Below are 25,248 nucleotides of genomic sequence, written 5' to 3' on the forward strand. Positions count from 1 at the left end.
TGATCCCTAGGGGACCAGCATCCTTCATCCCTAGGGGACCAGCATCCTAGGCGTCCAGCATCCTTCATCCCTAGGCTTCCAGCATCCTTCACCTCTAGGGGACCAGCATCCTTCATCCCTAGGGGACCAGCATCCTAGGCGCCCAGCACCCTTGATCACTAGGTGTCCATCCCTAGGGGACCAGCATCCTTGATCCCTAGGAGACCAGCATCCTTCATCCCTAGGAGACCAGCATCCTTCATCCCTGGGGACCAGCATCCTAGGCGTCCAGCATCCTTGATCCTTAGGCGTCCAGCATCCTTGATCCCTAGGGGACCAGCATCCTTGATCCCTAGGAGACCAGCATCCTTCATCCCTGGGGACCAGCATCCTAGGCGTCCAGCATCCTTCATCCCTAGGAGTCCAGCATCCTTTCTGCCTTGGGGACCAGCATCCTTTCTGGGCACTCGCCCCTGCCCTGCGCTCCCCCTACCCCGGGGGGCTCAGAACCCGTCCCCGGCTTCCCCCTTCCCCGACATCTCCGCCGTCCAGCCCTCTCGCGCCTCCCCGAGGCCCCCGCACCGCAGCCAAGACGCCGCGGGCTGTGCTCCGAGTGAAGAATGGGGCGTCGAAGCTGGCCAAGCCGCAGGCGGCGGCCGAAGCCCCCGGCGGCGCTCCGGGCTCGGGGCTGTTCATGGAGCGCTCGCAGAGCCGCCTCAGCCTGTCGGCTTCCTTCGAAGCCCTGGCCATCTACTTCCCCTGCATGAACAGCTTCGACGAGGAAGACACGGGTAAGGCTGGCGCGGAAAGGAGGGCAGCCGAGCGGGATGCGGTTGTTTTGCGGGCTCCAGCCTGGGGAGTTGGGAAGGGGTGGGGGAGATCAGGGAGAAATAAGACATGGCGAGAAAGGGGTTAATAGTTGGAGTAAGCCGAAAGCCAGGTTGGAGTCAAGGGATCATATAACACCCCCTCCCATTAATCCCTTTTACTAACAGCCTACTATAGATGATCTTTGTCACCTTCCCCCTTTTGATCTGCATCTGGCTTCCAAGTGAGGTAAAGAACAGAATGAGCCCACTCCAGAGGGGGGGGGGAATGGACAATCCAGAGGGGTGGGGGAGGCCTTCTCCACACACTTCTGTTGTGGTATGCATTAAGATGCAAAGGGTCTCTCTCACTCCTCACACCTCGCCCTCCCACCCATTTCCAGCTGGGGGGGGGGAGATCATGAATGGAATGGAAGGAGGGGGGTTTGTGCACTGCTGCTGATGGAGAGCCTCCCCCCCTTTCACACTCCTGGAGTCTTTCTGCAAATATTTGATTGGAGGGGAATGACTGAAACTCCAAAGGCAGAAAGCGGGGGGAGCAGGTTAATATTGCAGGGGCCAAGGACATCTGGGGGACAGGGAAACAGAAGAGCAGGAGCCCGGTTGTGTCCCATGGAGACAACATGTTAGGGCTCAATGGGGTGTATGGAGAGATGAATGAATGGAGCGGGTTGGCTGGTGGGTGCTGGAGGCTGACACGGGAGCGTTGCTGGATTATTGTAGGGAATAAAAGACAAGGGAGAGCAGAAGTTGGAGTAAGTGGTCTCAGAACCTTAAAGTTGAGCTAAAAATTATAGCAAATTAATAATATTATACAGTGTACACAGAGATAAAAACACTTGGCCTTATATATAGTCTAATCAATGAAAATAATAGATGTGTACAGTTACTAACTTTCCAACATTGTTGATTATAAAAAAAAACCTTGTTAATGACCAATAATAAACCTGATGCATTTTGGCCTGTATGGCCTTCTTCAGTGGTCATATATACAATTACAATTATTATAAAGACACATCCAGAAATACATGTAAAAGGTGTTGTTATAAAGCAATAACCTTATATATTGTGTGGGCCCGTTGTCATTTATTGTTGTATACCATGGATATTTCACCACTGGAATTGGCTCACACAGAAGTAAGCGGTCCCAGGTGAGTGGGTAAGGCACTTGCTCTGTGCTGTCTTTCTCTCTCCCTGGGCATTCTGAACTGTGCTGGTAGACTTGGCGCCAAAGCAGTCCGTGGGGCCTTCTTGGCCTGTAGGACAAGAGAATGGCCATCTAGCAGTCAGCAACACTGATTCTGTGAACTTAGGCAGATCATGAGAGGGAGGCAGGAAAGGTTGTGGTCAGTGTTTGGCTCTCGTGGCCCTTTCTTACATGCCCAGGGTAATGCCAATCTTCACTTTGGGTCAGGAAGCAATGTTCCTCCAGGCCAAATTAGCCGGGGATCCTCCAGGGTTTTTGTTGCCATCTTCTGGGCATGGAGTAGGGGGGCACTGGGGGTGTGGGGTGGGGGAGGTAGTTGTGAATTTCCTGCATTGTGCAGGGGGTTGGACTAGATGACCCTGGTGGTCCCTTCCAACTCTGTGATTCTATGATTCTATCACAAGGAGGACTGCAAGACTCATCCTAGGAGCTCTGCTGCCTGGCTTTCTGCAAGACGTTGTGGTCATAGATGCCCTGACTCAATCTCTCCCTGACTCAGTGTGAAGGATTGATAGCTCTGCTTGACAGCTGCCTGTCACTCCCTGCCACAAGTGTGGGGGGCTGGGAGGCAAATTGGGTTGGGACCCTGAATTAGTGTGCAAGGGATTAAAGGGTTGTCCTTAGGAGTAGCCGAAGGAACTCCGGCCTTTTGGTTCACGCTGAAATCAATGCATTTCCAAAAGCAGGTTGCGAGTTTTAATCCTTCTATTAAGCTCCTCAGCCTTCTGGATAACATGATGAAAAGGAAGACTTTAAATATGTTGTGTGTGGGGGGGGGAAGCCTTCCGACTGTACATTCTTTCCAAGCGTTGGAGAACAACCAGCGCCAGTTTCATAAAAACAAAGCATGCCACCCTGGCTATTTGAAGGTGAGAGCTGCAGTTTCCAGAATAAATAATCCCGACCGTAATTAATCTAGCATTTGCAAGGGGTTTAGGAAAAGGAATTAAATGTTTTGAAGGGTTTGTGTCTGCATGTTAAAAGCAAGCTTCACTGAAATAAATGAGCCTTAATTCCCAGTACGTGATCTGAAATATCACTGCGTTGGGAATAGAGGTATTGATTCCTTTATTACCTGGTTAGAAGCGGTAGATATTCTGTGACTAGGTGACTTTTCAAAGGGAGGGTTGTGTGGGGTGGGGGGCGGGAGGAAGACTAAACTGACCTTATTTAATCATTGACAACAAAATTTAAAATTTTACAGGTACACCCAGGAGCCAGAAACGGCTTTGGCTCTCTGTTGAGTGTACTCGGAGTAGCAAGCCAGGTTTGCATTTCAGAATATATGAAACAATTTCTTAATTCAACCTCACAGATTGGGGTGGGGAGAAGCATCAAGGCCATTGATGGTCAGCGTGGGGAGTGTCAAACTAGGATCTGGGAGACCCAGGTTCGAATCCCCACTCTGCCATGGAAGTTTGCTAGGTGACCTTGGGCTAGTCAAATACTCAGAACTAACCTACCTCTCAGGGTCATGTTGAGGATAACATGGAGAAGAGGAGAACAATGTAAGCTGCTTTGGGTCCTCGTTGGGGAGAAAGGCAGGGCATAAATGAAGGAGTGGTGGACTCTGATCTGGAGAACCGGGTTTGATTCCCCACTCCTTCACATGAGCAGTGGACTCTAAACTGGTGAACCGGGTTGGTTTCCCCACTCCTACACATGTAGCCAGCTGGGTGACCTTGGGCTAGTCACAGTCTCTTAGAGCTTTCTCAGCGCCACCTACCTTAGGTGTCTATTGTGGGGAGAGCAAGGGAAGGTGAAGGTAAGCTGGTTTGATTCTTCCTTAAGTGGTAGAGAAAGTCGGCATATAAAAGCAACTCTTCTTCTTTCCTTGGGAATACAGAGATGTTTCACTTGCACCTTGGGCAGCAATCATGCAAGCAGCTGATGCAAATCTGTATTGGTCATAGATTGGAGGAGAGAGGATTTGGTAGATGGCATGGGAGATGGCATGGGAGGAGAGAGGATTTGGTAGATCTGGCCTCCTTTCCAGGAAGTTGGTAACAGTGCCCTTCACTAGTGCATTTAAGATGAACCACAGGAACAAGGCTGTATCTAAGCGCACAAGTACTCTTCTACTGTAGTTTTGCACATTTCTTTGACTATGGAGCATCAGTGTTTGTCCCTTGATATATCCATGTAGCACTACGCTCACCTTCTTTTTTTGGCCAGAGGTTCATCATCCACATTGGTCGGATCAAAAACCAAAAAACCAAAGTCAAGTAACTTATTTACTTAGATATTCCTACCCTTCTTTTCTCCCAATGAAGACCTAAAGCGGCTTATGCCATTGTCCCCCCTTCCATTTTCTCCTCACAACAGCAACTCTAGGTTAGGCTGAGGGTATGTGACTGGGTGTGAGAGCTGGACAATGAAAAACGCTGATATGAAGAAAGTAGATTCCTTTGAAATGTGGTGTTGGAGGAGAGTGTTACGGATACCCTGGACCGCCAAAAAAACAGATCAGTGGGTTCTAGATCAAATCAAGCCTGAATTGACCCTAAAAGCTAAAATGACTAAACTGAGGCTATTGTACTTTGGTAGCATTATGAGAAGACAAGAGTCACTGGAAAAGACAATCATGCTAGGAAAAGTTGAAGGCTGCAGGAAAAGAGGAAGACCCAACAAGAGATGGATTGACTCTATAAAGGAAGCCACCGCCCTCAACTTGCAAGACCTGAGCGAGGCTGTTCAGGATAGGATGTTTTGGAGGACATTGATTCATAGGGTCGCCATGAGTCGGAAACGACTTGATGGCACTTAACACACGCACACATGTGACTGGCTCAAGTTCACCCAGCCAATTTCCATGGCAGAGTGGGGATTTGAACCTGCGTCTTCCAGATCCTGCTCCAGTACTCTGGCCACTGTACCATGCTGGCTCTCTACCTTTAATAAAAAGTAATGGGTTGGATCCAAACTAAATTTTCCACTCACACAAGACACTTCCGTCATTGGAACAGAATGTCCCCAGCTGTCCCCCTCTGACTGCAGCCCATCATCTTCCAGAAATGCTGTTCTTGGGGAACCAGGGACCCTCAAGAACAGTATGAGAAGAAAATGAGGGGGATGCATAGGGTTGCCAGGTCCCTCTTCACCACCAGCGGGAGGTTTTGGGGGTGGAGCCTGATGAGAGTGGGGTTTGGGGAGGGGTAGGTCTTCAATGCCATAGAGTCCAATGGCCAAAGCGGCCATTTTCTCCAGGGGAACCGATCTCTATCGGCTGGAGATCAATTGTAATAGCAGGAGATCTCCCGCTAGTACCCAAGGTCTGCAGCAGGAAGAGGAAATAGTGGAAACTATCCCACGCCTTACGTTAGCTGAAAATTTAGTCTGGCTCCAACCCACTATCTTTTAGTAAGACCAACCCAAATGACACAAAACTATATGTGAGTTTCTAAGTTCTCCAGGTTTCTTCATCAGGCTGGATGTTTAAAAAACAAACAAACAGAAAAAAAGAAAAAGATGGGGGAAAGCTTGAAACATCTCTCCCTCCCCCTTTTTTTTAATATCCAGTCTGATGAAGAGTTCTGGAGAACTCAAAAGCTTGCACACTCTTTTATGTCGTTTGGGTCAGTGGGGATAAATGGCATTATATGGCTTTTATTTGTGGCTTCCTCATCAGTGTGTTTTTTCTGGTACTTGGGACTGTGGGCCTTTTGGGTCAAGATGTTTTTCTTTCTTATAAACGTCATGGTTAATGCACAAACAGCTGTGCTCTTATACCAATTACTTTGTTCAGCAGGAGAACGTTGTGTAATATCAAGGATAAAACCCTCCAGGCAGATAGCACGAGTTCTGTTTTTATGAGGAAGGATCAATTCATTGGATGGATTAATAGGTGGAAATGTCCATATTTTCCTTATTTTCATTTTTTTTTTATTGTATTTTGTAATGGCTCAGCTGAGGGAGACTGCGTAACATCTGCCCAAAACAGGCATAAAGAATACCGTGCAAAGTTTAGCATCTGTTAAATAGTTAAAATGATGACAAGGAGCATCATTCAAGGCAAGTCAAGGGATAATCTGTGGGCTATACACTTCGTCCGTGATTCAGATCAAAACAATTGATGTAGATGAACCCTTCGTCTTTGCTGGATTTTTTTTAACAAAGCTGTGCAGTCATAAGCAGAGTTATGTTTGTCTTAACCTACTGACTTCAATGGCCTTAGAAGGGTGTTACTTTGCTTAGAACTGCATTGCTAGACAGTCACAAATGCTGATAGTAATATATTCTAGCCCCCAAAATGGAAGTTAATTTGTTGGAAAACCTAAAATTGGGAGCTGATCTTTCAAATATATTTCTTTGAATATTTATTTGCTGCTGAGTGAAGATGGAGATCTGCATAATTTGGAATTATTGTAATTGTGAGTTTTCCTGATTGTGAATGTTTGCAGCGTGGCAGTACAGTTATTATTTCTCATAGTTTGCCGGAATGGATAGAATGTTGAACTTGGAAACATTGAGCTGGAAGGGACTCCAAGGGGGTCCAACCCCCTGCACGAAGCAGGAAATTCACAGCTACTCCCCCCACCCATGCTCTATGCCCAGAGGAAGGCAAAAAACCTCCAGGATGCCTGGGCCAATCTGGCCTGGAGGAAAATTCCCTCCTGACCCCAAAGTGGCTATAGACTTGGGTTCAAATCTCTACTCAGCCCTAAACCTCGCTTAATGATTGGCTGAAGGTCCCCATCTTTTGACCTCATTCACAATATGATGGTGAGGGTGAAATATATGATCCTTTTACAGTTTCAGGGCAAAATTAGTTGGAAGTTAAGAGGTTGTATACTTCAGTTTTTCTTTTTTTCTTTATTTTTTATTTATGATTTTGTTTGTTTTTAAACTTGTGGGATTCGAAAAGTGAAGGAGGGAAATCAAGTAAATTTCATTTTTAAAAAATAAATAAAATGTGTCCTATGCAGCCTCTCTCCAGCACACATTGCTTTGGGGGAAAGGAAGTGAAATCCATAAGGATTTCCTGGCTTCACCTCTGCAGTTAGAAAATGTTGGTGAAATCAAAAATACAGTAGTTAATGTCAACTCATTTGGCGCATCTGTGTTCATGGAACAGCAACAGCAGAGTGGGTGACATTAACAGAAAAGGGCTAAGCAGATATTTGCAAGGAAATGGAAACGGAAGTTCCCCCTAAAATGGTGACCGGGAATGAAGGGAATGAAGGGAAGGGGGGATTGTAAAGCATCTCCCTAAACTACACTGCAATCCTGAGAACACAACACTTTTCTGGGATTGAGCCCCATCGAATAGACCCGTTTCAGGGGGTAGCCGCATTGGTCTGCAGTAGAACAGCTAGTCCAATAGTGCCTTAGTGATCAATAGCGTTGCCAGGTCCCTCTTCGCCACCAGTGGGAGGTTTTTGGGGTGGAGCCTAAGGAGGGCAGGGTTTGAGGAAGGGAGGGACTTCAATGACATAGAGTCCAATTGCCAAAGTGGCTATTTTCTCCAAGTGAACTGATCTGAATAATGTTATGCATACTTACCAGGAAGTAACTCCAATTTCACATATTAGAACTAGGGATGCCAGCCTCCCTAGTTGGGATTAGGGTTGCCAGGCCCCTCTTTGCCACCAGTGGGAGGTTTTTGGGGCAGAGCTGAGGAGGGCAGGGTTTGGGGAGGGGAGGGACTTCAATGACATAGAGTCCAATTGCCAAAGCAGCCATTTTCTCCAGGTGACCTGATCTTTATCAGCTGGAGGTCAGTTGTAATAACAGGAGATCTCCAACTAGTACCTGGAGGTTGGGAACCCTGGTGACCAACAAGACCTATTTAGACCTGTTTGGGGTTGCTCCTCTAGTTATGCTCTTCTAGTTATGCACGCAATACACTTGTACAGCATTAGAAAAACATTGAGTTGTTTTGCTGTCATCTGGAACAAATGATAAATTGTGTAACAACCCCCCCCCCACATCACACTGAACACTAAACCATTCCATACCTCCCTCACTCCCATAGCAATACATTGTTAAGACAATAAGCAAAGCACTGTGTCTCATTTTCAGGTGCTGCAGTTCTAACAGAGTAGCTGCGGTAGTCAGTTGCAGCAAAAAATAATTATAAGAAAGTGTATGCTTTATCAACATTTTGTTAGTTTTCACAGTGCCACAATACTGCAGGATGTTTTTCAGTCATTACACTGTTCTTCTGAAGCAAGAAAGTAATCTGGTTATTTGTAGATGAGTCTACAGGAAATTACATGAGCTTCAGAGCAAAATGAATACCAAACAAACACAAAACAAGCTTTAATCAATGGAGGTAAGAATCCAGCATCATGATTAGCCTGAATAAGTTGCAGGTCTAAAGGGAGAAATCTTGGGTTTGTGGGGAACTGTGCACGTCAGTAGGAAACAGCAACAACAACCCTTTCTTTGTGTTTGCTAAAAGTAATTGAGTTATACATTTACCTTGAGAGCCAGCGTGGGGTAGTGGTTAAGAGCAGTGGTTTGGACTCTGGAGCGGTGGACTCTGATCTGGAGAACCAAGTTTGATTCCCCGCTCCTCCACATGAGCGGCGGAGGCTAATCTGGTGAACTGGGTTGGTTTCCTCACTTCTACACATGAAGCCAGCAGGGTGACCTTGGGCTAGTCACACTCTCTCAGCCCCACCTACCTCACAGGGGGTCTGTTGTGGGGAAGGGAAGGTGAATGCAAGCCGCATTGATTCTTCCTTAAGTGGTAGAGAAAGTCGGCATATAAAAACCAACTCTTCTTCGTCGTCATCCTTGACTAGGGAGTCTGGGAAGAGGTATATTAGAAAATATGCTCCTTCTATCATTTAAAGCCCAAACTGTGACAGAATTTATAAGGCTAAAAGTGAGATATAAAGCAATTTTCTAGTTTATCACCATGTATATTCTATCACCATGCTACTTCTACTGTGCACTTTGGTGCAAAGATACTCCAGTCTAAACCCACTGCATAAGATTGCTTTGTGAGATAAGCACCCATTGAGAAAACTTTATATCTTTTTACCAAAGTCCACTGAAACATTGGCATCTGTTCTCCCATGGCTCTATGCAAACTTTACTGATGTATGCCTCCAATCATACTCCAGATTTAGATAATTAAAACAGAGATTTAGCCAATATAACTAGAAAGGGCTGTCCCTGATATGTGTGGGTAAAGTGCCGTCAAGTTGCAGCCGACTTATGGCGACCCCTTTTTGGGGTTTTCATGGCAACAGACTAACAGAGGTGGTTTGCCAGTGCCTTCCTCTGCACAGCAACCCTGGTATTCCTTGGTGGTCTCCCATCCAAATACCAACCAGGGCTGACCCTGCTTAGCTTCTGAGATCTGACGAGATCAGGCTAGCCTGGGCCATCCAGGTCAGGGCCATCCCTGATCTAGTGTCCTTATTTTATTTTCTAGTGAGAGTCAGTTGGAAAAAAGAAGAAACCACAGAACTTGTTCCGGGGATCACATAGGCTTCAGATCTGTTGACTGCCTGAGCAAGTCTCATCTGTTCCTTCCTTTATCACCTTGTAAAAGAGCTAATATAGTGTAGTAACCATGACAGGGAACTAGGATTGCCAACCTCCAAGTGGTGGCTGGAGATCTCCTGGGATAACAACTGAACACCCGATGTCAGAGATCAGTTCATCTGGAGAAAATGGCCGCTTTTGAAGGTGGAGTCCATGGGACTCCCCCCTGAAGTCCCTCTCCTCCCTAAACCCCACCCTCCTCAGGTTCCAGCCCCAAAATCTCCAGGTATTTCCCAACCTGGAGCTGCAACCCTACTGGGTTACTTTAGTCATGAACGTAATAGTTGGCCTCAGACAAGCTGCTCAGCTTCAATATGGAGACACATTCCATGGTCTGAGCATGATCAGAAGGAACATGTTGCACAACCTTGTTGAAGCTAACCAGGTTTGGATGTAGATCTTGTCCATACCTGGATGGGAGACTTCCAGGGGTGGGGGCAGTCAAGCATCTTCTTAGTCAAGCATCTTCTTAGCATGCAGAAGGTCCCAGTTTCAATCCCTTTTTTCTCCAGTTAAAATGACCAAGTAGTAGGTGGTGTGAAAGACCTCTGCTTGAGACACTGGAGAGCCACTGCCAGTCAAAGTAGACAATATTTGATAGACCAATAGTCTGACTCCGTATGAAGCAGATTCATACAGGGCCCTGTTATGTTGCCCTGTGCTCTCCAAGGAAGACAGGTAAGTATGACTGTAATAAATAAAGGTGGTCGATCTTACAGGACAAGTTGTAAGAATTAGCAAGATACCAACACGTGTGAAGTCCCTTGAATACTCCAAGTGCTATATCATTGCAAAACAGTAATAACAGTGTCTGTACTCTTTGTTCTCTAGGTGCTTTTAGACAGTCACAGTCCTTTTACAATCTTTTCTTCCTTCCCCTTTGTCTCCCCCTTTCTTTTCTTTTTTTAAAAGTGAAATTTTTGGTTTTTTAAACATGATTTTATTTTATCGGTCTCTTCCAGGAGTGCTGAATGTATTTTAAGGTTGCTGTATAAATCATGTTTTTACAGCTAAAATGTGTTGGCTCTTCCATTAGCCATTGAGGCAAGTGTAACAGCTGAGTCCTAGCTGTGTGTAAGTCCCACTTTGCCCAGTGGAGCTTACTAACAAGTAAATGGGCATTGCAGCTGTATGGCTTTTCCCGATGATCAAGCAAAGTATACATTTCATCTGCATTTGACCCTTTATAAGATGCTTCTGGAGGGAAGGCGACATGGTACAGCCTGACCTTGGAAGCTAAGCAGGGTCGGTATTTCAAAGGGAGACCCCCAAGGAAGACTCGGTAGAGGAAGGCAATGGTAAACCACCTCTGCTTCTCACTTGCCTTGAGAACCCCTTGCTGGGGTCACCATAAGTCGGCTGCAACTTGACAGCACTTCACACACTCACAAGATGCTCCTGTCATTCCCTACAGCTGCAGTATCCCTTCTAGATGTGACAGGTGGGGTTATAGTCAAGGTGTAGCCAGTGACTCTACTGCCCCACCTACAGGACTGATAAACCCCACTGAAATATGGTTAAAACTAGGCTTTTTCATTTGTGGTATGACACTTTTTGGAGTCTTCCAGACTGCAGCCCTGCCAGGGCACCTCTGTTGATAGGGCCGTGGGACAGTCGTTCCAACGTCCTGTTTTTATGTGGAACTTCCCTGTGTGTGTGTGTGTGTGTGTGTGTGTGTCATACTTTAATTTTAAAGACTTCAGTATTTTACTGGTTTTGTGTGGGGTGTTTTTTTTTTTTTTTGCTCTTGCGCTGAAGCAATGGGGTGGTTTAATGCCCCCATTGGCTTATGCAGTGACCACCCCCCAAGCCCACCAATGAATCATATCTTGCCTATGTGTCTGTCCATTTGTTTGGTTAGCAGATTACCCACATGGGACTGGTTGTTTTGATTCACTGTGCTGCCCTTCCTCCCCTTTTTGAATTATGGACAGTAGGTAAAGAATTCAGCATAGCTGTGATTATATGGCTGCTTGCAGTGCTGAGGGGATATTGCTCTGGAAGGTTATTGTTGAGGTTCTTCAAAGCACCCTTACGCTGGTACCGTTCTGTCATCAATAAAGGATATTGCTGTGTTTATGCTGCACTCATGGTTACTGTGCACTGATTTTATTCACAGAATAAAATCAGTGCACAGTAACCATGTGCGGGGGGGGGGGGGGACTGTACACTTCTTTCGGCCAGCAGAGGCTGGGGCTCCTGTACAACACATGCTCAGCTCATCAGCCCTGAAGGTAGGGTTGCCAACCTGCAGGTAGTAGCTGGAGATCTCCCGCTATTACAACTGATCTCCAGCCAATACAGATCAGTTCACCTGGAGAAAATGGCCGCTTTGGCAATTGGACTCTATGGCATTGAAGTCCCTCCCCTCCCCAAACCCCGCCCTCCTCAGGCTCCACCCCAAAAACCTCCTGCTGGTGATGAAGAGGCACCTGACAACCCTACCTGAAGGGGCTCCTTGGGCTGCTGGCTGCTTTGCTGCCATTCCTCCTTTCCCTTTTCCATCCAGAGGGATCCTCCATTCTTGGAGTGCCCAGGGCTTTTCCTCTCCCCCCCATCGCTTTACCTTTTGCATAATTAAAGCCTTAGAAGCCTATCCATCACTAGCAAATTGAGATGACAAGAGTTTCTTGGGCGAGCGTATGCGGAGGTCTCTTTTGATGGCTCCTGGGCAGTTGAGCTGCGTAAATGTCATTTCTTTGTTGGGAAGTCTCAATACAATAAGGGAAAAAAGAAAAGAATATCAGCCTAAAAAAAGCAGTACTCTAGAAAGCAAGGTTGGTAAGGAAAGGCACTTGCTTAGCCCACCTCTCTGCTCAATTCAAGAAAGTTATCCCACCCCCACCCCCTCGGCTAATGGAGCCACTTAAAGATGTTGCTAATTTCATTTTGCAATTAGACAGAGACAGAGAGAGAGAGAGAGAGAGAGAGATGTGTGGGTTGCACAACCTATTTGCATTTTCTTTACTATATTGAAATGAAGAAAGAACTGCTGGGCGATTTGACTGCCCAGAGCATTCTTGGGGGTCATGCAGATATAAAATCACAAACAGGCATCATGCGGAATCATGCTGCTTCTCAAAAAAAGGTACCAGAGAAACTGGTTTGAGAAAGAACAGGGGAGGGGGAAGCAGAAAATCTGGACAGCACGGGATTGTTAATGAAGCTGGGTGGAAATGGGGTGGAGGGGAATGGGAACATAGGAAAATGGAAATGGAACATGGATTCAGTCTGGAAGACGCCTTTGTTTATTGAAGACTTGGTCATGGGGAAAATGCTTTTTTAAATTACTAGTGGTTGTTGAATTATAAATACGTTTGGTCTTCAGAACAGAATAGGTGTTTTCATTCACCTTGTATGTTTCTGATGCTAACAATTCATGGCCAATTAAAACACACGTAGGCTCTTGAGTGGAATGACAGGGTTGTAGATTTCTGTTCCCTAGTGATGAAGAAATCACTGATTCCCCCCACCCGAGCCTTTGTTTCTTTGAAGCTCCTCCTGGATAGTAGCTCTGCCTAGCAAGAACGGTCAGCTACAACTAGGTAGAGGGGATCTCAGAAGGTGAGTAGCCTTGATGTAAGAGGGGTGAGAATAGAATAATAGAATCATAGAGTTGGAAGGGACCACCGGGGCCATCTAGTCCAACCCCATGCACAATGCAGGAATTTCACAACTGCCTCCCCCCCAAACACCCAGTGACCCCTACATGCCCAGAAGATGGCCAAGATAGCCCGGCTGCTTTCTTCATTAAAATTCTAGATGGTCTGCATTGTAATAGAGATGGCTTGAAATGCTCCTCTTTCAAAGAGGGTCCTATTTGACTGGGAAACCTTTTCCTCTCTCTTTTTTAACACAATGTGATCCAACACAATGAAGATACAAGAGTGATCAGCCTACCTTGCTATTTGCTCCCAACATCCAAAACCCCCGAGATCTACTGCCTCTAAATATGGAGGTTCCATTTTTGTGCTGTTCTAGCCAATTGCTGTTAATAATAATCTTGTTTTTAAAGTCACCTAAGCCATCTGTAAGAGCCCCATGGCGCAGAGTGGTAGGCTGCAGTACTGCAGTCAAAAAACTCTGCTCACGACCTGAGTTCGATCCCAACGGAAGTCGGTTTCAGGTAGCCGGCTCAAGGTTTACTCATCCTTCCATCCTTCCGAGGTCGGTAAAATGAATACCCAGCTTGCTGGGGGTAAAGTGTAGATGACCAGGGAAGGCAATGGCAAACCACCCCGTAAACAAACTCTGCCTAGTAAACGTCAGGATGTGATGTCACCCCATGGGTCAGTAGTGACCTGGTGCTTGCACAGGGTACTACTTTTACCTTTAATAGGGCTGCACTGTACAAAATGGTTTTACAACTTTGTTTGGATAAATGATTAAGGACTGTGGTCTATTCTGCTGTGTTTAGCTTATTATAAGTAAAAAATGTAAAGGTAGTCCCCTGTGCAAACACCAGGTTATTACTGACCCATGGGGTGACGTCGCATCTATTTTTTTAAAAAAAGTTTTTAGTTTTGCATCCGTTTGCAACAGACAATATTATCTCAGGGTGACGTCGCAGTTTGATGTTTACTAGGCAGACTGTGTGTACGGGGTGGTTTGCCATTGCCTTCCCCGGTCGTCCTCGGAAGGATGGAAGGCTGAGTAAACCTTGAGCCGGCTACCTGAAACTGACTGCTGTCGGGATCGAACTCAGGTCGTGAGCAGAGCTTTTGACTGCAGTACTGCAGCTTACCACTCTGCACCATGGGGCTCTGCAACCCTATTGCCTGCGCAGAAAAGCTCTCTTGAATAGTTCAGTTTTGCAAAGTTTGCAGAAGGCCAGGAGAGTGGGAGCTTTCCTTACCTTCTTGGGCAGGCCATTTCACAAAGCGGGAGCCACAGCAGAGAACGCACTTGTACAGGCAGTATTTGATTTTGCCCATTTGCAGGTTGACACCTGCAGAAGCCCCTGATGACTTGAGCGAAGTTGTCATGGTGGGCCATAGGGAGAGAGGCAGTCCCTCAAATAAGAGGGGCCAAGGCCAAAAAGGGCTTTGTATGCAATAGCCAATACCTTAAACTGGGCCTGATATCATATGGGCAGGCAATGGAGTGTCTGCAAATGGGAGTAATACGCATGCTCTGATACATGCCTCTCTCTCTTTCCCCATTGACCAGGATGCGCAAGACACATTAAGCCTTTCTGTCCTGTCCCTTTAATAGAGGCTTAATGTGTAGAAATGGGCAGCTGAAGCTGTTCACTGCATGGAGGAAAATAACTTCACCCGGTAAATAACATCACATTAAAGGGACAGGATATTTCTCTCCAGGCCTGTTGGCAACTCCAACACCCCAAACCTCACTCCCCTGAAGGGGACAGAAGCAAATTTGTCCCCAACCAGCCCAGTATGGATGGGCGAGTGAAGTTGTATTACTGTTAATCCTACGCTCTTGACTATAGCTGGGCATCTTCAAGGAGATATGGGAAGGACTGACTGAGATTTATGCTGTGTATTTACAGAGATAGGAGTTATGAGGTGGATTTGGGAGGATTGCTCAGCTGTGAAATCACTTTCTTCCCCGGAATGTCTGCCTTTTCTCTCAAGGCCCCTCTCCCCTTGATGGTCTGGCCTCCACAGAGGCACGTACTGTCTCACTTCCACCAGTGGGAAGAGGAAATGGCAAAGTGGTCCCTGCCCCATAAAACCTGATGCCTGAAAAGAAAAATGAGTGACGCTTTAAGGAGCCACAAGATGCATGTTTATGTTGATGCAATACCAACATTATTTTACTTATGTGTAACAGACAGATTTGCAAACACAAGAAAATAGCAACACGAGGCCAAAAAAGGTGCCAAGGAAATGGGCAGCGGAGAAAAATAAAGGAACTGAGTTGTGGGGGAAAAAAGCTAAGCAAAACAGTTTTGTAAAAATGTGTTACTTGCTCAGGTCAAGAGATTAGTTGTTCCCAAGGTGAGCAGTAAATCGTCTGAACGTTTGGCACCATAATCGTGGGGCTTCCGGGATTTGGCTCTCTCAGAAATATTTACCCAGAATTTGTAGCTTGCTTTTCAAAAATGAAAATCTTGATAGCTCTTATTTATGGAGATAGTGGAGCACCGGGAGGCCATATTCAATCCACGTGCTCCATCAGTCATAATCCTTCTCCCAGTTTCCACAGTACAGCGGCAGTGAAATGTCTATCAAGCACTAAGCTTTTTTTTTTTAAAGAAAACATTTTAAATGAAAATTATTTCATAAATAAGCTTTTTAAAAAATTAATCTTATATGTTGTATATGGCACAGAATGAGAAGGCAAACATTCCACACTACATTTAGTGGTTGTACTATAGGAATAAATATGATCTGATTCCAGGAAAAGTTTCCTGCTTGTAGAACTAGTTCTATCCCACATGAATAATCACATTCTTTATCAGGGAACATTTTGTTTCTTTTCTGTGCTACCTTTCAAGTGGTACCAACCCCTTTTCAATCATGCCATCGCTCACTGCCTGTATGCAGTGGTAGTTCCTACGAGTTCTGTATCATGTGACTTGTCGATCTATTGTTCAGCTCTTTTTCAGGGTTAAATAATTGCATTCTAGACACTGTTCAAATCAGGATCTCCACTGTACAGGTAAAGTTTTGGAATACACTGGGAGTGGCGTTTTAGAGAGGCTGATTTAGAAGCTATACAATATTAAACTATGGCCAGCTTTATATGTGTTTGAGCTTTTTCGTGATCTCTAGGAAAGCTTTCCCCCAATTCAGTAGATGGACATTACCACCCCTCACTAGCTGTGTTTTTCCTAGGGTTGCCAGGTCCCTCTTTGCCAACAGCGGGAGGTTTTTGGGGTAGAGCCTGAGGAGGGCAGGGTTTGGGGAGGAGAGGGACTTCAATGCCATAGAGTCCAATTGCCAAAGCGGCCATTTTCTCCAGGTGAACTGATCTCTATCGGCCGGAGATCAGTTGTAATAGCAGGAGATCTCTAGCTAGTACCTGGAGGATTGCAATCCTAGTTTTTCCTCATTTCAGTCGTCACCAGATTTCTATCACCCTCCAACTAGCGTGGAAGAAGATGCTCCCTCATTGGGCTGTACTGCCTCCAGTTAGTGTTGGAAAAAATCCCATCACAACACAGTTGGTGAAAGTTGATAGCATGGAAGGCCTCTTAACTGCCATTTCTATCATGGTCCACCCCCTTTACTGGTTTCTGGTGAAATGGACATCATCAGAGGAATTCCTCAGTTTCACCAAAGCCTCCTCAGATCCCCCCCCCCCCCCCCGCCCAATAATCAGTCTGTTAATCAGAGCTGAAGCAAGAGGAAAACTGCTGTTGAAACTGACAAGCCCTGAAACCAGACAGCAGAAGGGGTGTGGGAGTGGTGAAGGAAATGCCTGTGCCATAGATACCCACAACTGTGGAAAGGAGGACATCTAGAGCCTCTGCTGAGCATGCAAAAGGTCTCTGGTTCAATCCTTGGCATCTTCAGTTAAAAGGATCAGGTAGTAGCTGATGTGAAGGACTTCATCCCGAGACCCTACAGAGTTGCTGCCAGTCAGAGCAGACAATCCTGACCTTGAGAGACCAATGCATTGATTCAGTTTGAGGCAGCTTCATGTGTGTAAATAGTGATCAAGTGAGTCTTCTGAACATGAAAGTCTGGCTAAATGTGACAAAGGCATTCACAAATGAGTGCATGAGTGCTTGAGTCGCCTTCCCTTCCCCTCCCCACAACAGACACCCTGTGGGGTGGGTGGGGCTGGGAGAGCTGTGGCTGGACCAAGGTCACCCAGCAGGCTTCATGTGGAGGAGTGGGGAAATCAACCCGGTTCTCCAGGTTAGCGTCTGCCGCTCCTTTGGAGGAGCGGGGAATCAAACCCGGTTCTCCCAATCAGAGTCCACCGCTCTTAACCACTGCACCAAGCTGGCTCTCAATGAATGAGGATGTTGGAGTGTTTTGGTTTCTGGGTCCCTCCAGTGCTGGATTTGGGGAACATTTTCCTGTACGGGATGGGCCGCCCATCTCTGTTGCTGTAAGACTCCTTCCCTTCCCCATTGAACTGAGAGGGTAGCTCTTTGGCTCCTGGGAATGAATGGGAGGGGAGTTGTTCTCCAATTTTGTGCCCCCCCAATGGGGTTTTGCCTGCCATTGAACCTGTAAATTTGTGATCTTGGAAAGCTGTGACTCAGTGGTAAAGCATCTGCTTGGCAAGCAGAAGGTCCCAGGTTCAGTCCCCGGCATCTCCAGTTAAAGGGACTGGGCAAGTAGGTGATGGGAAAGACCTCAGCCTGAGACCCCGGAGAGCCGTTGCCTGTCAGAGTAGACAATACTGACTTTGATAGACCAAGGGTCTGATTCAGTATAAGGCAGCTTCATGTGTTCATGTGAGTGTGTGTGTATGTGAATTTATTTTAGAAAAATGCATGTTAGATAGAATGCATGTGTTCACAGGTTACATAAATGCTCAGGAAACTAAAAAAATATGGCTGTAAGTAAAATTCCACTTCCTGGGTGATCATCAATTTATCTGCTACAAGTGCAATTGAAAGTGTTTCTGTCTTTCTCATCTACAAGTCAACAGCAGAGATGCTCAAAAGAGTTTACCAGTGCAGTCCTAAATAGAGTTACACCCTTCTAAGCCAAGCCCATTGACTTCAATGGGTTTAAAAGGGTGTAACTCTGTTTAGGATTGTGCTAATGTATGAAAACATGTAAGTGAAAGAAGGTGGGATTTCTCCCTCAAAATAATACTTCTGTGGGTTTTGAAAAAAATAGTTAATATACTCTAAAAAGTCCTCCTGTCTCTAGATATCTTTCGTTCAAAGAGCAAACCTTCTCCTGCCACTTCTAATTTATGTAAAATTAATTCCAGTGCAACAGTTATTACCTGGAAAAAAACGAAGCTATGGTAGCACTTAAAAAAAAACAGAAGAAAAATCCTTTGGTCTGTCAGGTTTTTACATCAGGATCAGTCATGGAGTGCTTGTAGCTGTGCGACTTCCATGTCTTTGTGTGATGAAGTAATGCATCTGATTTGTCACAAAAAGAAATGAGGCTCAGTTGTTGCTGTCGTTGGAGAAATAATTTATTTTCTGAATTACCCATTCACAGTTTCTGAAGTTGGAATTACATGGGGAAATGAGCAACTTTTTTTTTCCAAATGAGAAAAAAAGGCTGCAAAATAGATTCTGTCAAAACTGTCAGCTATCACCTGACTGCTCTTAATTATCATAGCACTGGTTCTGATCATTGAAGTCTTTACTTCTGTTTGGTATTTCTGTCACTTGTTGCCTGGGGTGCATCTGAAAAGGTTTTAAGAAATTTGAATAGGAGCTTTATGTGCTCCGAACAGCTGTGTAGCAGGCTTGGAATACTGTAAAACAACAACGACAACCCAGCACTGTTGGTGCATCACCTGCATACCTTCCAGTGGGATTGCATAGGAGCAGTGATCTATGAAAGACGGCCTCTTGCTGTATCTGTTGCTATGTTTATAGATGGTTCTGATTAATCTTCTGAACAAGAGAGACATCTGTGAAAGTTACAGGAGAGTGGGGAGGGGGGGAAGAGATGAGGCACAGAGCACGTTCCATAAATAAACATGCACGTATACACAAATTGAACCCTCAACAGCCCTTCATTTAACTAATTTATAAACCCACTTCACTGCATATAAAACATAAGAAGAGCCCTGCTAGATCAGACTAGTGGTCCAGCTTGTCCAGCAACACTGATTTTTTGACCTTAGGCAGATGATGAGTGGGAGGGCATCTTGGCCATCTTCTGGGCATGGAGTAGGGGTCACTGGGGTGTGCGGGGGGGGGAGGTAGTTGTGAATTTCCTGCATTGTGCAGGGGGTTGGACTAGATGACCCTGGTGGTCCCTTCCCACTCTGTGATTCTATGAACCTGTCTCACACAGTAGCCAATCTGTCGCCCTGGAAGGCCAACAAACAGAGTATAGAGACTATGGCCTTCCCCTGATACTGTGTCCTAGCACTGGGCTTTATTCTGCCTCTGAATATGAAGATTCCCTTTACTCACCATGACTGGTAGGTAATTGATGGACCGATCCTTAGGGTGGCCAGCTCCGGGTTGGGAAATACCTGGAGATTTTGGGGGTGGAGTCTGAGGACGACAGGGTTTGGAGAGGGGGCGGGACTTCAATGCCACAATTTCCAAAGCAGCCATTTTTTCCAGGGGAACTGATTTCTATCATCTGGAGATCAGATGTAAAAGCGGGAGATCTCCAGCCACCACCTGGAGTTTGGCAACCCTACTTATCTTCCATGAATCTGTCTAAACCTCCAATGACTGGGACCCAAGGTCAACAAAGATTGACTTCCATGTGTCTTAGGAAGCAAGATCTGAGCACGGCTGTTTATGATAGGACATTTTAGAGGTCATTAATTGATAGGGTCGCCGTAAGTTGGAAGTGACTTGACAGCACTCAACACACACAGCCATCGCATTGTGGGAAAGATATCAGCGAATAGCCACATATCCTACATTTCCCATGCACATTCCCTAACATTTCTAAGGATTGTTATCCCACATTATATATACACACAGAAAAGATTTGCAGCCACTCTAGAGGAGATTTTCACATCCATGTTAGGGTTGTTATCTGCAGTTGCTGATGCACTTGATGTTTTAAGTCTCTCTCTCGTTGATGCCGCTTGTTTTTTAGCTAGCTACATTCTCTTTCACACTAAGGGCGGTGGAAGTGTTATCCACACCCTGCAGCAAGTGTGTTCAACCCACTTCCACCACACTTTAAAATGTATGTCCGTTTCCTCCCCTCCGCCTGTCCCCTGTTTACCAGGGACAGTCCCTAATGAAATCCATTGTTGTTACAATCAGATCAGCGGCCGGAAACAATGTTATGTAAGGGTTTGAGGAGTCTAGAAAAACATATCTTTCTCAAATCACACTGAGAGTCAATCTTAAACTTTTACAACAATAAAAGGACTCCAGAGAGAGAGAAATTTGGGGATAATTTCCCATTGAGCCTATTTCATACTCATAAAACAGAAGAGGCAAACAGATTCTCATTACCTTTGTTTCCTGAGTGGGTAAGTGTTGTTAAGCACACACACACCCCTACACACACACCATTTCTCTGAGTTCTGAGAAGTTCCAGGGGTAACATTAGAGGCTTTTTTTTCTTTTGAATGAGAGATCATTGGAGAACTGCAATATTTGTTTGTTGACAAATAGACTCGCCATGAGCATGAAAGAGCGAACAAGAACGAACCCAGATGGACAGCATAGGTTTTTTAAAGCAGCATCTCAGTTCTTCCCTAAAATCGTTTGACGTTCCCAAGGTTCCCCACTCCTACATGTGAAGCCAGCAGGGTGAGCTTGGGCTAGTCACAGCTCTCTCAGCCCCACCTACCTCACAGGGTGTCTGTTGTGGGGAGGAGAAGGGAAGGTGATTGTAAGCCCGTTTGATTCTTCCTTAAGTGGTAGAGAAAGTCAGCATATAAAAACCAACCTTCTTCTTCAGCTCCCTGTCACTATGGAAAGTGACAGCAAATATTTGCATGTATTCCCTTTCTGATAGTTGTGTGTGTGTGTTAAGTGGCATCAAGTCGCTTTCGACTCATGGCAACCCTATGAATCAAAGTCCTCCAAAATGTCCTATCTTGACAGCCTTGCTCAGATCTTGCAAACTGAGGGCTGTTTCCTAGCATGGCTGTTTTTTCCAGTGACTCTTGTCTGATAGTAGTAGAAAAGGGCAAGAGTCCAGTAGCACTTAAAGACTAACAAAAATATTTTCTGGTAGGGTATGAGCTTTCGTGAGCCACAGCTCACTTCTTCAGATACAGCGTATCTGAAGAAGTGAGCTGTGGCTCACGAAAGCTCATACCCTGCCAGAAAATATTTTTGTTAGTCTTTAAGGTGCTACTGGACTCTTGCTCTTTTCTACTACTGCATCTGAAGAAGTGAGCTGTGGCTCACGAAAGCTCATACCCTGCCAGAAAATATTTTTGTTAGTCTTTAAGGTGCTTCTGGACTCTTGCTCTTTTCTGCTACTGCAGACAGACTAACACGGCGACCCACTGTGAATTATCTTGTCTGATAGTTGACGTGCCTTTAAAAAAAAACTCTGGGCCATGGCCCTAAGTGTCGTTTGAACGATCGAAAACAAGCCTCAGCTAACCACAGGTGGCTGGTGGTACAAGATGATGTTCATTGTTGCAGCTAATAGGCGCCGGGCCACGCTGTGATTTGTGATCCTCAAAAAGCATCCTCGTATGCTCGAGAGCCGGGAGCTGCCAGATTGGCCAGCGTCCCATCGGCAGGCCATTTGAATTGGCTGCCGGGTGCTGCAGTGATCACGGCGACCTCTAGATGACGCTTGACGTGAGCGGCATTGATTCTGCTCGTAACACACAGAGACACAAAACCAGCCTGTGTCAAAACCGTATGAGGACATTTCCATGGCAACGCACGGATCCCAGGGTACCTTGCCTTGCGCTTTGGTTTCAGCACGCACGGCCTGGGCTGCACATACTTCTCTCCCCCCACCCCCAACCTGATAGGAGAGAGCTTGGAGATGACACAGTAATCCTAATAAACATTTGAGGAAGGGCGTCTTGATAGAGGGCATGAAGCTTTGGGTGGTTAGATGGAAAGATGCTCCTTGAAGTGCTGGGCAGGAGAGTCTGTTTTTTTAAAAAATATATATATATATGAAGTTTTATAAAGAAGGGTACAGAAGAGGGAAAGGGTAAAAATAAAGATATCCAACATAGAAATGTAAGTCAATCAGACGACATTGCCCTGCTTTTCTAGGCAGGAAAGTCTGGAATCACACAAGGGAATTGTGCAGAGGGGAGATATGCAGCCCCCTGACCTGGATGGCCCAGGGTAGCCTGACCAGGGTTGCTGTGCAGAGGAAAGGCACTGGCAAACCACCTCTGTTAGTCTCTTGCCATGAAACCCCCCCCCCAAAAAAAAGGGGTCGCCATAAGTCGGCTGCGACTTGACGGCACTTTACACACACACAAGATATGCAGCATCTGCAGAAATCCTCCCAGGGGCAGAATCAATCTGATATTAATGCACTTATGATAAAAGATGGTCGTCTTGAGAAATTATGTGTTCTGTTCTCAGCTTGCCAAGGCAGCCCACTAACGCCATATAGCTACGGTTGCCAGGTTCCTCTTTGCCGCTGGCGGGAGGTTTTTGGGGCGGAGCCTGAGGAGGGCAGGGTTTGGGAGGGACTTCAATGCCATAGAGTCCAATTGCTGAAGTGGCCATTTTCTCCAGGTAAACTGATCTCTATCGGCTGGAGATCAGTTGTTATAGCAGGAGATCTCCAGCTGGTACCTGGAGGTTGGCAACCCTAAATATAGCCCACTGCCTTGGTTTGCTGCTTGCCAGCCGTTATAAGACAGATGGATTGATGAGAATCTTGTGGGTATATGCTTAAAAAAGGTTCAGCTTCTGCAGTGCTTCATTCCTGAGACTGTAGGTGATTCACAAAGGTAGTATATGAAGATATTTTCTTTCCCCTTTTGGAAAGGAAACCAACTAGCAGCCTCCTCCTTCTGTTAAAATAACCTTTGATTTCTGCCTGGGCGGATGGTTGAGCATCTGCAGAGTACTTGTGTAATTTCAGCCTCTGGATCTCCCCCTCTCCTGCTTACACGATTAACGGTGAAACAGTTTGCAGAGTTACTCTAGTCTAAGTCCATGGAAAACAGTGGACCTGGACTAGAGTAACTCTGCATAGAGATTGTGCTGGAGGTGCACTAACATCATTTAGTCTATGATGGATTTCTGCATGTTTTAGACCCCGTCTCCCAGTTCTGCCCTCGGGTTGCTTTGCAGAGGTAAGTGTTTTCTATATGCAGCCTGGCAGCGTGCAGACTTTCTGTCATGTATTCATTGACACCATGGACTGGAGGAAGTCTTTTTTTTTAACCTAACATAAACTTGTGGCCTATGAAACTGCCTAATCCCCTCCTCCACACCCAAGCCATTCCTCTAGTTTCATTCATGTCTCAGTCCATGTGTTTTGTGTGCTTATAAATAATTCAACCCTGCTGCTACTTTGATGTACAACACAGACTCTCTAGGACTCTTCATTTCTCTATTTATGCATCTTTAGTGCATGAATAGTTTATGGGGTTTGTTTTCTTTTATTAGTTGTAGGCTCTTTTGGCTTGTTCTGAGGTTGTCTAACTTTTATAAGGGAGTTTTTCCATTTCCGCAACAGATTTCCTCTTTATTTATAAACAAGCGGGGGAGCAGGAGGAGGATTTTTATGTCACTTTCAGATAAGTGATATTAAGTCATTATTTATGATCCTTAGTAAAGAAGGTACAGCCAATCTGTACAAGTTGTTCGGAAAATGTCAGAACCAGACACTGTCAGTGTGGGTATAGTAAAAGTAGAGTATCTGACTAGGATCTAGGAGACCTAGGTCTGAATCCCCACTTTGCCATGGAAACTCACTGGGTGACTTTGGGCCAGTCACACACTCTCAGCCTAACCTCCTTCTCGGGGTTCCTGTTCACAAATTACTGTGAGCAGACATACAACTCATGTACAGTGTACACTTGATTTTTCTTTATACATGCATTGAGTAAATAAGAACACAAGAAGAGGTGGTAAGCTCTCCTTCCCTGGAGGTTTTTAAGCAGAGGCTAGATGGCCATCTGTCAGCAATGGTGATTCTATGTCCTTAGGCAGATCATGAGAAGGAGGGCATCTTGGCCATCTTCTGGGCATGAAGTATGGGTCACTGGGTGTGTGTGTGGGGGGGAGGTAGTTATGAATTTTCTGCATTGTGCAGGGGGTTGGACTAGATGACCCTGGTGGTCCCTTCCAACTCTGATTCTATGACCAGTGGTCCATCCAGTCCAGCATCCTGTCTCACACAGTGGCCAACCAGTTCCTCTGGAGGGCCAACAACAGGGCATAGAGGCCGAGGCCTTCCCCTGATGTTGCCTCCTGGTATTGGTTTTCAGAGGAAGACTGCCTCTCAATGTAGAGTTTTCCTTTAGTCACTATGGCTACTAGCCACTGATAAACCTATCCCCCACGAATCTCTCTAATCCCCTTTTAAAGCTGTCTAGGCCCGTGGCCATTACATCCTTTGGCAGTGAATTTCACATTTTAATCACTCACCGTGTAAAGAAGTATTTCCTTTTCTCCATCCTGAATCTCATGTTACATTCAGCGCACATACAGCTGAACTTGTGCTCGAAACCACAAAGTTATCCTGGTGCTGGTCCCTGGTTTCATTTGTAAAGTGAATGTGTGCCGGCTGTTTCTTACAAACATTCATGCAATTCACTTAAACTTGCAAACCGAGCTAGGGTTGTTGTGAGGATGAAATGGAAATGCTGTGTGGCTGCCGAGAACCCAAGATGGGTTCGAGGAACCCGGATCCAACTCTTTAAAAATAAGCACATCTGTTTCGGCCTTCAGTTCCCCCCATGAGCGCTTTTAAAAGAAATGTGGAGAGACAAGCAATGAAGTCATGGATCGCCAGCAGCTCATCCAGTTTGGTGCTAATTAGGGTTACAATCCCATGCACCTTTAATTTTGGAGCAAATCCCACAGAATTCAATGGAACATCCAGCTAAACACACACAGGGATGGATTATCCATGTGTCAACTTGATTGCGAACCAGTTTTTGCTTAAAATATATTTTGATGCCAATTGTTGCTGGACCTGATATATTTCAAATGGTTGGAGAATAATTCCGTGGTTACTTGCA

At 45.7% G+C, this 25,248-nt stretch overlaps 1 protein-coding gene across 2 annotated transcripts in view; it reads left to right on the forward strand.

Annotated features, from left to right (window-relative positions):
• Positions 1 to 568: 568 nt before the first annotated feature.
• RIMS4 (regulating synaptic membrane exocytosis 4) overlaps positions 569 to 25,248 on the forward strand; it is a 94,151-nt gene continuing 69,471 nt past the window's right edge. For both annotated transcript variants that reach the window (XM_056845014.1, XM_056845015.1), the window contains exon 1: positions 569 to 770. In XM_056845014.1, the coding sequence (XP_056700992.1) occupies positions 674 to 770 (97 nt within the window). In that variant the 5' untranslated portion in view covers positions 569 to 673. The remainder of the gene's footprint in view (positions 771 to 25,248) is intronic.

This window comes from Euleptes europaea, chromosome 2 (assembly GCF_029931775.1).
Source record: "Euleptes europaea isolate rEulEur1 chromosome 2, rEulEur1.hap1, whole genome shotgun sequence".
In the NCBI taxonomy this organism is placed as follows: Eukaryota; Metazoa; Chordata; class Lepidosauria; order Squamata; family Sphaerodactylidae; genus Euleptes; species Euleptes europaea.